The sequence below is a fragment of the Zingiber officinale genome, chromosome 4A, assembly GCF_018446385.1.
Source record: "Zingiber officinale cultivar Zhangliang chromosome 4A, Zo_v1.1, whole genome shotgun sequence".
In the NCBI taxonomy this organism is placed as follows: Eukaryota; Viridiplantae; Streptophyta; class Magnoliopsida; order Zingiberales; family Zingiberaceae; genus Zingiber; species Zingiber officinale.
The window spans coordinates 145,014,199-145,029,578 of record NC_055992.1 but is presented as its reverse complement, the minus strand read 5'-3'; the positions used below and the strand labels follow the sequence as shown (position 1 = coordinate 145,029,578).

The following is a 15,380-nucleotide window of genomic DNA, read 5'->3' as shown; positions in this document are numbered from 1 at the left end:
CATGCACGGGCGCATAACATATCAAAATCATGTGTATATATATTTTTAATAATAATAATATATCTCAACCAATTTTAAATTAATATAATGTAAAAACATCCAATACTCCTGACATTTTATATCAAAATTTCTTGTGACTTTTATTTAACTTCTCTATTTGTCCAGACTTACTATTGGTATGACGGTAATAAATAGGATGTTTTCTTAAACAATCAGGATTTCATTTTCACACTGAGTATATCTATGATGATTAAACTATTGATAATATTGAGTGGTCACATGAAAAATTATTCTACTTTTTTAGTTTATTTGGTGGGTAAAATGTAGAACCATACCATCTATCCCGAAATTAGTCACCTCACGAGAATTGAATATCCGATTATAAAAAAATTATTGAACTTCTCCATATATTAACACTTCAAACCCAAATGACTTGCTTGTTTGATTATATAAGGCTTCCACCTTCAATCTCAAGCTCTCTTCTTACTTGTGCCTTATTTTAACCTTCAGAGATGAGATTAGTCATGAATCGTTCACTTATATTAATGCTTATATTCTTCTTCTAGAGGGGATCTAGAAGTATTTGTTTGTCTTAGAGCATTTTTTAAGGGATCTAGAATTGCTTGTGTTGTTAAGCTGTCTAGTGGATTTTAGTCTATCAATGTTGAACCACATTAAATTAACTCTCTTGTATTGCTTCCTCTTCACACTTTGATCAATTTTCACACACCACATAAATTGTATTTTTCTTACTAATTATTTCAATATGTTTGGATTTCTATAACAAAACTCTTAGTCTGACTATTCGCCACCCACTAACCATCAATTATTCATTCCGAGTATTGCGAATGCTTATGGACCACCAGAGGAATATGTTCCTTGAACGATTACAATGGAACTCTAATGTGAGCTACACAAACTGCTCTGGGAATACGAGGGCATCCACATGTTCTAGCAATTGGTTCTTGGAGCAACCACCAAAATTCTCCAGCAACCATCAAGGTCAGCTTCTTTCATACTCTCGACCCGATTAACAAGTATTTCACTAATCTAGAATTTTTTCCGATTTCTCGAATTGATCTTCGGACTATTTCCATCAAAATTAAACAAAACTATTGGCGAAATCCACTTACACAAGTAAGTTATGTACAACTTGCCCCAGGGCTTTGGTATTATGGTAAGTCGTAGAGCACAACTACGACGATTATTCTAAGTGATCATCAAATAGCCTAACCTGCTAGCGTCTACTATTGAAGTAGATAATGCTATTAGAAAAGCAATTGCACTGAGAGGTAAGAAAAATAAACTCCTGTAGTATTTGAGATTCATCAAACGATGCAATTTATAGATGATTACAGTCCTCAGTCAATTGACACATTAATAAAAGATTAATTAAATAATTCTAATTATTGTGTCGTGACTTGGATCGTCTTGAATAATTCTCTTAATTGATTAATTTGTTTTTACCCATGACAAACTCAGCAGGAGGTCTCTAATTTCAAGTTTGTCTGTCAGTCTATTCAAATATTGTCTGGACAGTGATTTAATAAAGATATTGATAATTTAATTTTACGTAGAAATATAAGAAATCGATAATTATTATATTGTCACACATTTTTGAATAAAATAAAAATCAAGTTCTATATATTTTGTACGATTATGAAAGATTAGATTTACTGTGAGATATGTTACTCCAATATTATCATACCAAATTGTTGATGCGATATTTGATGTAAGATGAAGTTCAGAAAGAAGTGATTGAAGCAAAATAATTCCAGATGTTGTATTTTCTATAACTTTATATTCTGTCTCAGTGCTTGAATAAGATACTGTAGGTTACTTTTTTGAATTCCATAAGATAAGGTCGCGTCCAAGAAATATTGCATATTTTCTAGTAGAGCGTCTGTCTTTAGGAGAGCTTGCCCAATTTACATCACTATAGTCATGTAAATCTCGAGACGAATAGCGATATAAAAGAAGACTATGTAGAATAGTATCTTTGATATAGTGAAGTATTTTTTTCACACCTTTCCAATTTTATTTAGTGGGAGTATGCATGAACTAACAAGCATAATTTACTGCAAAGATAATATCAGAGCGTGTGATAGTGACATATTGTAAAACTCCAATATTGGAAAAGAGTGGTCTTACAAGAGAAGAGCAGCAAATGCAGTATACTACAACAAAAAAAATTTAGTGAAATTTAATCACAAACAAACATAACAAAAGAGTATGTGCCGAACCGAGCTTATAATCACGAGCTTGCAATAGGGCAAGATGGAAATATTGGCCTGCTGAGCTTGCAACTAGTTGCGTTGCCGGCTAGCAATCGACCAAGTAGCCGGCTTTGAGCTGATGGCTAACTACACTACAAGACGGCGCCAGCAGCTGGCAAAGCCGTTGGCGGCTGGCACAGTCGTCGACCTTATACCGCCAGTCGGCACAGTCACCAGCCTCATGTTGCCGATCGACAAAGCTGCAATATAAGGCTGGCGGCTTGCAAGCACTTGGCATGCCAGAAAAGCCACTAGCAGCATGCTAGCGGCCCATAAATCCATCAGCCGTGTGCTGGCGGCTAGCAAAGCCACCAGCTGCGTACTAGCAGCTAGCAAAGACACCAACCTGGGGCTAGCGACCGATGGAGATTGCGAAGGAGAGAAAAGAGTGGGGAAGGAGAGAACTTACCCGAAGATCACGGGAGAGGAGAAATCACCGAAGACTAAAAACATGCGCGAGGAGGAGAAGGGCACAGGTTCATGCCCTAATTATTTTTGGGATTTCCAACGGAATCCTGATTCTGTTGGTAATCTAATGTATTACCTAAGGAATCGCGTGATTTTGTCGATAATAAGTGGGAATTACCGAAGGAATCTTGATTCAGTCAGTAATACTCCAATTTTTTATTTTAGTCGTGCTTTCCCGACGAAAATCTAATTTCAATGGGGGAATCCCGACGGAAATGTACTTCCGTCGATAATTGATTCCGTTGGTAATACTCCAATTTTTTATTTTAGCCGTGCTTTCCTGACGAAAACCCAATTTTCATCAGGGAATCTCGACAGAAATGTACTTTTGTCGGTAATTCAATCGGTAAACTAGGTTTTTTTAGTGAACAATGCTTCGATAAATTTGTGGATCAGACATTATAGGAGAGGATGAAGTTGTTTATAACAATTGGTGTAGAGACTAGATGTGCTCCATCCATTTTAGTTCTTTAAAGAAGCTCGATAATGTAGTTGCTTGGAGAGAAGAGATAGTCTTCCTTATGCAGAATAAATTCAATACCAAGAAAAAAAAAGGAGCATTACCTAAATTCCGAATAGGAAATCCTTGATTGAGAAGTCTTAATAAAGTTGTGATACCCTTGTAATCGTTACCGGTTATTAGGATGTCATCCACATAAATAAGAAAAAAAATATCATAGATCCATCATTATATTTATGGATGAGAGACAAGCCAATCTTTGATCTAGAAAATCCTTGAGCTTGTAATCAATTAGATATCGATGAAACCATGCACGAGGAGATTGTCGAAGACCATATAATGATTTCTTGAGTTGATAAACATGAGATAGAAATTATGGATGAATGAACCCAGGTGGTTACTCTATAAATATAGTTTCTTCAAGATGATTATAAAGAAATACATTTGAAATGTATAATTGTTGTACATGCCAATTAGAACTAATAGCTATTGATAACAATAGTTTGATAGATGTAATTTTGATGATTGAGCTAAAAGTGTCATTGAAGTCAATACTTGGTTGTTGACTAAATCCTTTGGCTACAAGTCAAGTTTTGTGTCATTCAAGAGAACCATCAGCTCGATGCTTAAGATGGAATACTCATTTAGAGCCCACAATATTCATAGAGAGAGTGCATGAAACTAGGATCCATGTTCCATTACGAAGAAGTGCATTAAATTATGTAGCCATTGTACTACGCCAATTTGGATTATTATTCGCTTGTGTAAATCAAGTTGGTTTCATAAATTTTAAAGAGACCACTAGAAGTTTTTTTTTCGCATGGGGGATAGTCAATGAGGCTAACTGGAATTATCATTGAAGAGACCACTAGAGCTCATGGAAGGGGATGTCGAGTCATCATTGGCGAGCAATGTGCATAGATGTCACTTAAGGGAAGCATGCGAGAAGGAGTATTCTCATCTGAATCACTTGTTAATTGTGACGAGGAAGTAGGTTAACATAGTGATTTTGATGATGGACTTGTATTATCTAAGGATCTAAAGTTACAAAGCATATTATCTTCGACTGGTGAGACTTCTGAGATTAGAGAAGCAACTTGAGGTGATTCTGATGGTATAGGGTGTTGGGTAGTAATGGTCGCAAACAAAGTCTGACATTGAAAACACATGGAAAAGATCACGGACTTATAAGGGAAAGATATCTCCATTAGCATGATGTATTTTAGATAGAGCCCAAAATAAAATTATGAGGGCTTAGGCCTAAAGTGGACAATACCATACTATTATGGAGATATTTGAATTCTTTTGGTCATAACAAGTGACATCAAAACAAGTTGCTCTGAATTAGTGTAATCACTAATCAAGCAGGGGTTTTTTGTCTCATTTTTTTAATTTTTTTAAAAAAATCAAAATATATATCATTTTTGAGTAAAAAATATTATTTTTCTCAAAATTGGTGCAACACCATTTGAATAATTCTTTATGTTTATTATCTTCCACACTACTAATCCAAGACCTACTCTGGGGATTTTTTTCTCGTAGCTTTTTTTTTGTGTGGAAGATTCTTTTTCTTGAAGGCCCAAATCGAAGGATACAACACCGCTCACCCCTCGCTCTTCAACGGAGATGACTTCCCATATTGGAAGAAGTGGATGGAAGTGTACTAAAGGCTGACATCGACCAATGGTTCAACATCCAAAGAGGATATACGGCTCTGATCGACGACAACACCAGAATTCCACTTTGACAGGAAAAGTGGAATCATGAAATGAAGAAGAAAGCGTAAGTTGACTCGAAGGCAATGAACATAATCAGTGCGAACTTATAAAGGAAGAATTGAATCACTTCAGCCTACACGAGAATGTAAAAAAGCTATGGGACAAACTCGTCGAACTACATAAAGGAACAAATGGCTAAGGTAATGAAATGCGACCTCCTCTTAAATAATTAATTTAATATTAAAATATAGGATGGAGAGACGATGAACCAATTACATGCGAGGATCAAGGACATCCTCAATGGACTCCACATGATCGACCACCAGATAGAGAACTGAGATATCATAAGGTACGTCGTAAACTCATTTTCTCGAAATGCACTGTGGGCATCGATAGTAGATGACTATAAAGTTTTGAGCAATTTATCTAAGTTAAAATTAGATGAACTGCATGAACAAACTAACTCCAAAAAGACCGAGAAAAGTATTGCTCTTCTTGCAAGTTCCTCAAAAGAAGTAAAGACCAGAACCCAACCTGAACTAGAGATTGAGTCTGACTTAGACTCAGTCCACCGAACTATATGGGCTCCTTCTTATTATGAGTGTGTTAGTCTCCCTGTCTTTAAGATATAGAATGCCCACTAATTAAATGAGTTACTGACAACTCACTTAATTAATATCTAGCTCCAAGAGTAGTACCACTCATCTTCATTGTTATGTCGGACTAAGTCCACCTGCAGGATTTACATGACAATCCTTATGAGCTCCTCAAGGGGACAACATCAACCTAGATTACTAGGACACAGTTTCATTCTATAATCAACAACACACCATACAAATAATATCATTTCCCAACTTATCGGGCCTATTGATTTATCGAACTAAACCACACCCTTTGATAAATTAAAGAAATGAATATTGAGTATATGTGCTTGTTATTATATCATGATTAAGAGTACACACTTCCATAATAACAAAGGTCTTGTTCTTTCATGCAGTCAGCATAAAAAGAACTTACCTTAAATGGTTCTGCTCAATACACTCAGAGTGTACTAGTGTAATTTTATAGTCAAGATAAACTAATACCAAATTACACTACGACTATTCCAATGGTTTGTTCCTATCCATCTTAGTCGTGAGCTGCTGTTTATAATTTATAAGAAATTGATAACATGATCTTCTGTGTGCGACACCACATATCATGTTATCTACAATATAAATTAATTGAATAACTACACTTTGCATATAAATGTAGACATTTGATCAATGTGATTCTTTATTTCAAAATAAATGTTTACAAAAAGCTAGGCTTTTAGTATACACTCTAACATAGGGTTCCCTTACCCAACATCTAGTCAACCGTGGCCTCTTGAAACTTCTCATTGCCTAGCATTTGGTCAACCTTGACCTGCGATGACTTCTTCACCAAGTGTCTGGTCAATCCTCTGACCCACTTGGACTTTTCTCCTTGTGCCAAGTATCCTGTCAATCCTTTAACATACTTGGACTTCCAATCACCAGGTGTCTGGTCAACCTTAATCTACCTAGATTTCCACATACCCGACTTCACTCACCAGGACTTCCTTACCGCCTAACTTCACTCACTAGGGCTTTCACCTAGCTTCACTCACCAGGAGTTTCCTTCTGCCTAGCTTTACTCACTAGGACTTTTCATTTGCCTAGCTACACTCACTAGGACTTTCCACACTAAGTGTCCATTCAACACTGACCCACTTGAATTTTCTTCTTCTGTTAATCTTCCCGTTGGACTTATCCTTGCCTAACTTCCAGTTAAGACTTCCCTATCAAGTATCCGGTCACCTTGACCTACTTGACTCTTCTTCATATCAATCTGGTCAAACCTAGAATAATCTTCCCAAATGGACAATTGCATCTGCAATCTTCATATATTGTCAAACATCAAAACTCAAATATCAAGACTTAAGTCTGAGCCAACTCAAACTTAATCAAACTAGTTAACCTTGATATAGGGAAATTGCACTAACAATCTACCCCTTTTTGATGTTTGATAATACGTTTAAGTTAGACTTATCCCATAGCCTCAACTTTTTCTTCATGCCAAAACATGAATGAGAGTATCCTTCATTCTTCCCCTTTCAAGAGGGTAGCCTCTCCCTTTGGGTAATGAAGATTTCCTAACTTAAACCTTATATTCTCCCTTTTTGGCACACAGTAAAAACTCTCCCCTTAAAGAGTTTCCTACATATTATTCATAGCCTCATTTGTTGTTCACAACATTACAATGAAGGTCTCATACCCTTCATTGCGCCCAAATGCTCATCCTGGAGCATACATAACAATGAAGATTTAAACCTTCCATTGTTTTGTTATATAAAAAAAATCATGTCTTTAAGGAGTAGTTCTCTATCAAAATATGCTCTAAATTTTTTTCATTGCACCAACAATGACTTGGAGTTCATAAACCTTTAGGATATCCAAAATTTGAAGTTTTGAGATTAAAAAATTTAACTTTGAAATTAAACCTCATCCTACACTCCAACTTAGTCTTCTTGAACCAATCCTTTCTTATTCCAATAATAAAACTATCCTTAAATGCTTATCTAAGCACTTCCTAGGATTAGGAATCGTTAAGACGACTAAACATGACTTATTCAACTCACATAGACTTATTTAAGCTAAAAACAGGGTCTTAAGCGCCTAAACAAGGCTCTTAATTGCTTAAAACCAGCCATAATCGATTAAAGTTGGGATTTAATCGATTTCTGAGTGTTAATTGATTGAAATAGTCGATTAAACATCTTAATCGATTGCTGTAATCGATTTTGTGAGCCACTGTGCTCACGGGAATTCACCTAATCGATTTTGTGAGCCACTATGCTCCTGTGTCTAAGTGTGCAGGAACTTAGGAGCATAAGAAGTCGAGCAAAAGACGTAGCTAGCGAGAATGATGGCACGGGAGAGAGCCGACGGTCTCAGTGTGTCTGAGGGATGAGATGCTGCAGAAGAGTATGTGAGCGGATAAGAAGGGAGCGTGCAGTGTTTCTGAGGGATGAGAAGTCGGAGCGGAAGGTTGCTGTAGGAGATGAGCAAAAAACGTAACCAGTGAGAAAGATAGCACGGGAGAGAGCCGACGAGCTTGGTGCGTCCGACAGATGAGGTGCTGCGGAAGAGTACACTGGCGGACGAGAAGGAAGCACGCGACAATTCCAAGGGACGAGAAGCCAGGAGCAGAAGGTTGCTCGAGAAGGCCGGAAGTTGGGTTCGGGTGAGCGCTATTCCGGATAGCTGAGATCACCCAAGCGAACAGAGCCAGAGCGGAAGACCCGGATCAAGGCGAGTAGAACCGGAGCGGAAGATCGGGACCAAAAGTCAACAAAATGTTGACTTTTCAGTTCGGGCGCCTAGACCAGCTAAGGGTGCCCGGACCAACCCGGGGCGCCCGGACCAACCCGGGGCACCCGTAACCCTTCAGGACGCTCGGACCATGATGTTTATCCAGAACACGTCAAGCATGATTCGTTACAATGGGGATAAAGTTTTATCCCCCTTTAGGCACTTGGAACCCTTCCAGGCGCTCCGATCAGAACTATAAATACAGGCCTGGTCCAAAAAGCTAGGAGAGGGCTTGAGAAACACTTGTAATTGAGTCTACTTGATTCTTGCTTTTTTTTTGTGAGCCATCAATGTTGTAAGAGGCTTCTCCGCCTGAAGGAGACCTTGATAGTGAGCTTCAACTGCCTTGGATTAACAACCTTCCCGGTTGTAACCAAGTAAATCGTTTGTGCCTCTTCTTTCTTTATTTTTCTTAATTCTTTTTATGCAAGTGTTATATTTAACTAAGATGTTAAGTCTGATAAAGGTTGTTTTAATTTTGCAAGGCTTTGTCGAGATTTAATCCCCAAACCTCATGGTGCAACACCTCATGCGCTAGCCACTAGATTGTCCCGAGAGGACTACCAATTCAAACATGTTCGTAGAGCTGCTGAAGCTGAGCACTACCCTGTCGGTGCTGGAGCTCTGCTACTTGAGGGGTCAGCCGACCGTGCTGTCATTGCAGCGGGATGGTAGGACGGATGGTGATTCGCCTGTGGCTTCTCCCCTGATCCCCGATTGGAAGTACCTCACTCGACTTAGGGAAGCAGTGGAAAAAAACAGAGGGAAGGGGAGGTCAACAACCGTTGGCCTCCTCTTTCGAGAGACGACGGTGACACCGAAGAGGAGAGGGCAAGGTGGCGATGATGAACAAGAAAAATAATCGGCTGGAGGAGAAGAACCAGATGTTGAAATTAAATTTGATTTTGGATAAAAAATAATAGTAAATTAATATGAAGTTAGTGGATGTAGATAGAATTTGATGAGGTGGCAATCTTCGTAAGAATAAGAGTTTGTGGAGATAGAATTTGATGAGGTGATAATCTTGAATAAAGTCTAGATTCAATATATCTGAGATTAGTGCTTATCTAATAGACTTATAAATATGTTTTTTTTTTCAATGAATAAAGCAAGTTGAGTTCTTTTATTTTATTCTCCTCTTCCACGTAGAGTGAATTCTTCTCCCACAATTTTTTTCCCCAACAAAGTGGTATTAGAGCTATGTTTAATTATGGTATGATTCCTTTCCAAGTTCCATTACTCAAAATGAGTAATTATAATAACTGGAGTATCAAGATGAAGGTGCTTCTTGGAGCTCGTGAAGTTATAGAAAAAGGCTACGTTGAGTCGCGTGATGACTTGGTGCTATCTCCAACTACAAAAGACAGTCCGAGAGATTTAAGAAAGAGAGACAAGAAGACTCCCTTTCTCATTTATCAAGCTTTAGATAAGGATGGTTTTGAGAAGATCTCAAGTGCTATTTCAGCTAAGCAAGCATGGGAAAAGCTCCAAGTCTCATATCAAGGAGAAGAAAAGGTAAAAAAAGTATGACTTCAAACATTAAGAAGTCAATTTGATGCTCTTTGTATGAAAGAAGATGAGTTGGTGTATGATTATTTTTCTAGAGTCTCTACCATTTTCAATCAACTAAAAAGAAATGGTGAGAAACTAGAAGAAGTAACTATCATTGAGAAAATTCTTTGATCCTTGGATTTAAAATTTGATAGCATCACAACCATCATCGAAGAGACTAAGGATCTACAAGGCATGACGATAGAGCAACTTTTGGGTTCATTACAAGCCCATAAAGAAAAGAAGAAGATAAATGAAGAAATTAGACAACAATTCCTGAAGATGACTCTTCAACCGACAAAGAAAGATGAAAGCTTCAGTAACAATAGAAGTCAACGTGGAAGTGGTCGTGGATATGGCCAAGGCCGTCCTAATGAGCAAGGATGAGTTTCCAACAACAACAATGAAAGAGGAGAACATTCAATAAGAGGACGTGGAAGAGGGTATACAAACTCGAGGTATGATAAGTCTCAAGTTCTACAATTGTGACAAATTTGGACATTATGCTAAAGAATGTAGATCACCCAAGAATAAAATATATGAAAGAGCAAACTATATGGAAGAAAGGAAAAAGGAAGATGACACCCTACTGCTAGCATATAAAGATAATGAAAGATGCGAAGATACAATTTGGTATCTCGACACTGGTGCAAGCAATCATATGTGTGAAAAAAGAAACATGTTCGTAGAGCTTGATGAATCAGTTGGTGGTAATGTATCATTTGGAGATGAATCAAAGATCGAGGTGAAAGGCAAAGGTAACATTCTCATTTGTTTGAAGAATAGAAAACATGAATATATTTCAAATGTTTTCTTTGTGCCAAATATAAAGAGCAACATTTTGAGCTTAGGACAACTTTTGGAAAAAGGATATGATATTCATTTAAAAGATAATATGTTTATCTTGAAAGATGATATTGGTTGCTTAATTGCTAAAGTGCCTATGTTAAGAAATAGAATGTTCTTGCTTAATATTCAAAATGATGTTGACAACTATCTCAAAACTTGTTATAAAGACATCACTTGGCTACGACATCTTTGATTTGGGCATCTTAATTTTGGAGGACTAGAATTACTTTCAAAGAAAGAGATTGTGAGAGGGCTGCCTTGCATCAAACATCCTGATCAATTATATGAAGCATGTCTACGTGGGAAGCAATTCAGAAGAGATTTTCCAAAGGAGTCAAGTTCAAGAGCCCAGAAGTCGCTTGAACTTATACATACGGATGTTTGTGGTCCGATAAAGCCAAGTTCACTTGGTAAGAGTAATTATTTCATTCTTTTTATAGATGACTTTTCTCAGAAAATTTGGCTATACTTCTTGAAGCAAAAGTCAGAGGTTTTCGGCATATTCAAGAAATTTAAAACGACCGTAGTAAAGGAGAGCAGTCTCGAGATCAAAGTTATGCGTTCTGATCGAGGAGGAGAATTTATCTCAAAGGAGTTTCGAGAAGTTTGTGAAGCCAATGGAATACGATGGCCCTTGACGGTTCCAAGATCCTCTCAACAAAATGGAGTAACGGAAAGAAAGAATTGAACCATCCTTGACATGGCAAGAAGCATTCTCAAAAACAAGAGGCTACCAAAGGAACTTTGGGCAGAAGTGGTTGCATGTGCAATATACTTATCCAACTGATCACCAACAAGGAGTGTGGGGGGCAAGACACCACAAGAAGTATGGAGTGGAAGGAAGCCTAGGATTTCTCATCTAAGATTTTTTAGAAGTACAACCCACGTTCATGTGCCTTATGAAGCAAGAAACAAACTAGATGATAAAAGTAAGAAGTTTATTTTTATTGGCTATGATACTAACTCAAAAAGGTATAAGTTATACAATTCAGATATTGGGAAGATAATCATCAGCTGTGATGTCATATTTAATGGAGAAGAAGAATGGAATTGGAAATCTCAAAATATAGATTACAACTTCTTCCCGTACTTTAAAGAAGAAGATGTGGAGCAACCAAGGGTGGAACAAACAAGAGAGGAGCCTACTACTCCACTAGTAACACCAACATCAAGTACTTAAGAAACTTCATCTACATCAACTTCAAGTAAAAGAGTACCATGCTTTAGAAGTTTACGGGAAATTTATAAGGTAACCGAAAATCAAGAAAATCTTACTCTATGTTGCCTCTTTGCCAATTGCGAGCCTATAGATTTCTAAGAAGCTATAAAAAGTAAAAAGTGGAAAGATGTGAGGGATGAAGAAGCCAAGGTGATCGAAAAGAAAGATACATGGGAGTTAACTCCACTTCTTAAAGGGCATAAGACAACTAAGATTCGAGTTGATAATAAAGTCTTCCATGATAGAAGAAAGCACATTGATACGCGCTATCATTATATCAGAGAGTGTATTACAAGAAAAGAAGTGCAAGTAGAATATATAAAGTTTCAAGATCAAGTTGCTGATATTTTTATCAAGTCTCTCAAATTTGAAGACTTCATCAAGATGCGAAATTTATTTGGAGTTGCAAATCTAGTTTAAGAGGGGGTGTTGAAATTAAATTTGATTTTGGATAAAAATAATAATAAATTAATATAGAGTTAGTGGATGGAGATAGAATTTGATGAGGTGACAATCTTGATAAGAATAAGAGTTCGTATAGATAGAATTTGATGAGGCGACAATCTTAAATAAAATTTAGATTCAATGTATATGAGATTAGTACTTATCCAATAAATTTATAAATATGTACTTTTTTCTAATGAATAAAGCAAGTTGAGTTCTTTTGTTTTATTCTCCTCTTCCACTTAGAGTAAATTCTTGGCCCACAATTCTTTTTCCAAAACCAGACAAGAGACGTCGGCACAACGGGAAAAAGATCTGGAAAAGAGGCGACAAGGGAGGTGAGCCGTTGTTTCCAGCGATGTAGGAAGAAGAGCAATAGCCGGTGTTGTCGCTCTGCTCCTCAGCGGCATCGACTGGAGTTGCGGGCTGCTGAGACTAAAGGAAAGAGGAAGGAGCGATCAAATATGGCAAGATGCGGGAGACATCGTCGGGGCAGGGAACGATCTAAAGGATGATGCTAGTAGTGATTGCATCAAGGGGCTTCAAGGTGGTCCTCGAGGTATTCAGTTGGGACAAAGACGCTTTGGCTCACGAAAGTAGTAAGCTGAGAAAAGAAGAAGATAGGAGATAAGAGTGGTGGTGGTGGCATGGCGAAGAAGAAGAGCAAGATTCTCATACTATATTAGGAAAAAAAATGATTAATCAGGTTGGGTAACGTTGAGCCTAGGACGATTAGCTCGGTCCTATGGAAGTTTCCCACCGACTATCAGGGTAAATCGGGAAATGCTCACAGCGGGCAGCGCAGGAGTCCAACATCCTTTAGTTACGTGTCTTATTTGAAGAAAAAATTCCTACAAATTCGTCATAGCAGGTGTTCAAACTACGAGTACTTGGATAACAACTTAAATACCTTACCGTTATATCATAACCTCGGGGGCTGATACTATATTAGAAAAGCAATTAGATAGAGAGGTAAGAAAAATAAACTTTTGTATCATTGAGGTTCATCAGACGATACAATTTATAGATGATTATAGTGCTCGGTTAATTGATAGAGTCAAGTGACACATTAATAAAAGATTAATTAAATAGCATGAAGAATTTTGATTATTGTGTTTTGACTAGGTGGTCTTGAATAATTATCTTAACTATTTATCTTTTAGATTCCAGTGGAAAAGTAAAGGTGCAGACACAGCTACAGGAGGTCAGTATTTAACTAGGTGGACTGAGAGTCCTGAACATAAATGAAATTCTCGTCAATATGGATCTCGGTGAAAGAATCGGATAACATTGGGTCAATGTCTTACCTTACATTTTTACACGAGATTATTCCCGCGATTTAAACCCATGACTTCAAGATCGAATGACATTAACTTTACAATTCATCCATATAGGAGATCAACTGATCAGTGGGATAAATTCCCTAGATATGTGCCTTCTGTTTTTGTCTATGAAGAGTCATTTTATCAAATTTCACTGTTAAATGTTCAAAGTAGCATGGCTAATCGAGGTACATAACGTTAAGTTAGATTTTCTACTGCTTCCTCCAAATGGCACCGAGCATGCGAGAAAAGTCCCACCTCCTTAGCGGCTCCGGGACGACGAAGCAGCTCGGCGGCGGCGGCAGCGACGGCGTCGCCACAGATTGATCATTCCTAGACTTCACGCCGTCGTGCTTCCCTGATCTCTTGCTCTTCCCAGTTGCAGCAGCCACGCGTGGATCACGGCCGCCGCGTTTGGCGACCTCCGGACCCCACACCGCCGGCGGCGGGCTCAGTGGCTGCGTCAGAGCCAGCACCGGGGCGGTCTCCTCCACTGCAGGGCTCTTTGGCTGGCCCGGCTCGATCTCCCAGTCGAAGGGGACGCGGCCGCAGGCTCTGTAGTAGACTCGAGAGGACGGAGATGATGATAACGCCATTGTTGCATGCTCTAGTTTCTCCTTCATTATATTACTCGTTTAATTTCTATGGCAGATCAGGGCGTAGATTCATACATATATAAACATAGAAACTGTAATCTCTACTCCACATGCTGCGATTTGTTTGGAACAGACGAAAAGGAAGTAAATATTTTAAATGAGGAAAAATAATAATTATATCATATTCTTGAAGATTCAACTTGTTTGTATCGATAAAATCAAACTGAAAAAAAAAGAGAGTATATTTAATTATCGTCTTTAACGGCGACTTAATGGAAATAAAACCAGACAATTCAACGGAATCAATACCTTCTTCTTTTTCCCTTCTTACCAAATAAATCAGTGATATAGACAGAATATTTATTTCACTCCTTTTATTTTCGCCTACATAATCGCATTATTAGTTTAATCTTACCGACTCAAGTGTGAGATGTCGCTCGGGGTCACGTGAAGTGACCTCGCGGCCACATGAGACACGACATCTCGCAGGACAGCCGTTCGTAGTCGAGATGGCTTAGAAACTGATTTACCTGGCGGTCACGTGAGGCTCTATCAACTGCATAGTTGAGAGTTAGGAGGAAGGGAATTACTCTCTGAGCGATGAAAAATATCAAAAAATAATCCGTTGATAAATTCATAAATCAGTCTGCTCATTCACATTTTTTATAATTTTTATTTCTAACCTTCCAAATAAATAGGGCCTTTATGTGATTTGAAAGATTATATTTGAAGATTAAAACTATATATCGCAGCTATTATTTATAGCTTTAATTAATTCGTCATGAATGGGCAGCTGTTCGTCTGAAGCTTGAAGTGCGGCAGCAGGAAGATACTGCGCGTTACGTAGAAGGAAAAAAGGATGAGATTTTGTGGGTCAAAAGTCAAAACAATCAGAATATATATGATGCTTCATATACAGAGCATTGAGATGAGATTTCGGTTTGACTTTTTAGGGGACTTAGTCATTCTCCTCAGGGAATAAGGATTCTGGATATCTCCGTAAAATATTATTGATGTAGCTAGTGTTGATTCAGTTTCTGTTTGCTGATAAAAATTTCACTTTGCTAAATCGATTAGGAAAAAAAAAATATATTAATATTGAA

General features: G+C 37.8%; 1 protein-coding gene across 1 annotated transcript; it reads right to left on the bottom strand.

Annotated features, from left to right (window-relative positions):
- Positions 1-13,893: 13,893 nt before the first annotated feature.
- LOC121972897 lies at positions 13,894-14,277 on the bottom strand. Its single transcript, XM_042524513.1, has one exon. It carries the CDS (start codon positions 14,275-14,277, stop codon positions 13,894-13,896), a length of 384 nt encoding a protein of 127 aa, XP_042380447.1.
- Positions 14,278-15,380: the final 1,103 nt, after the last annotated feature.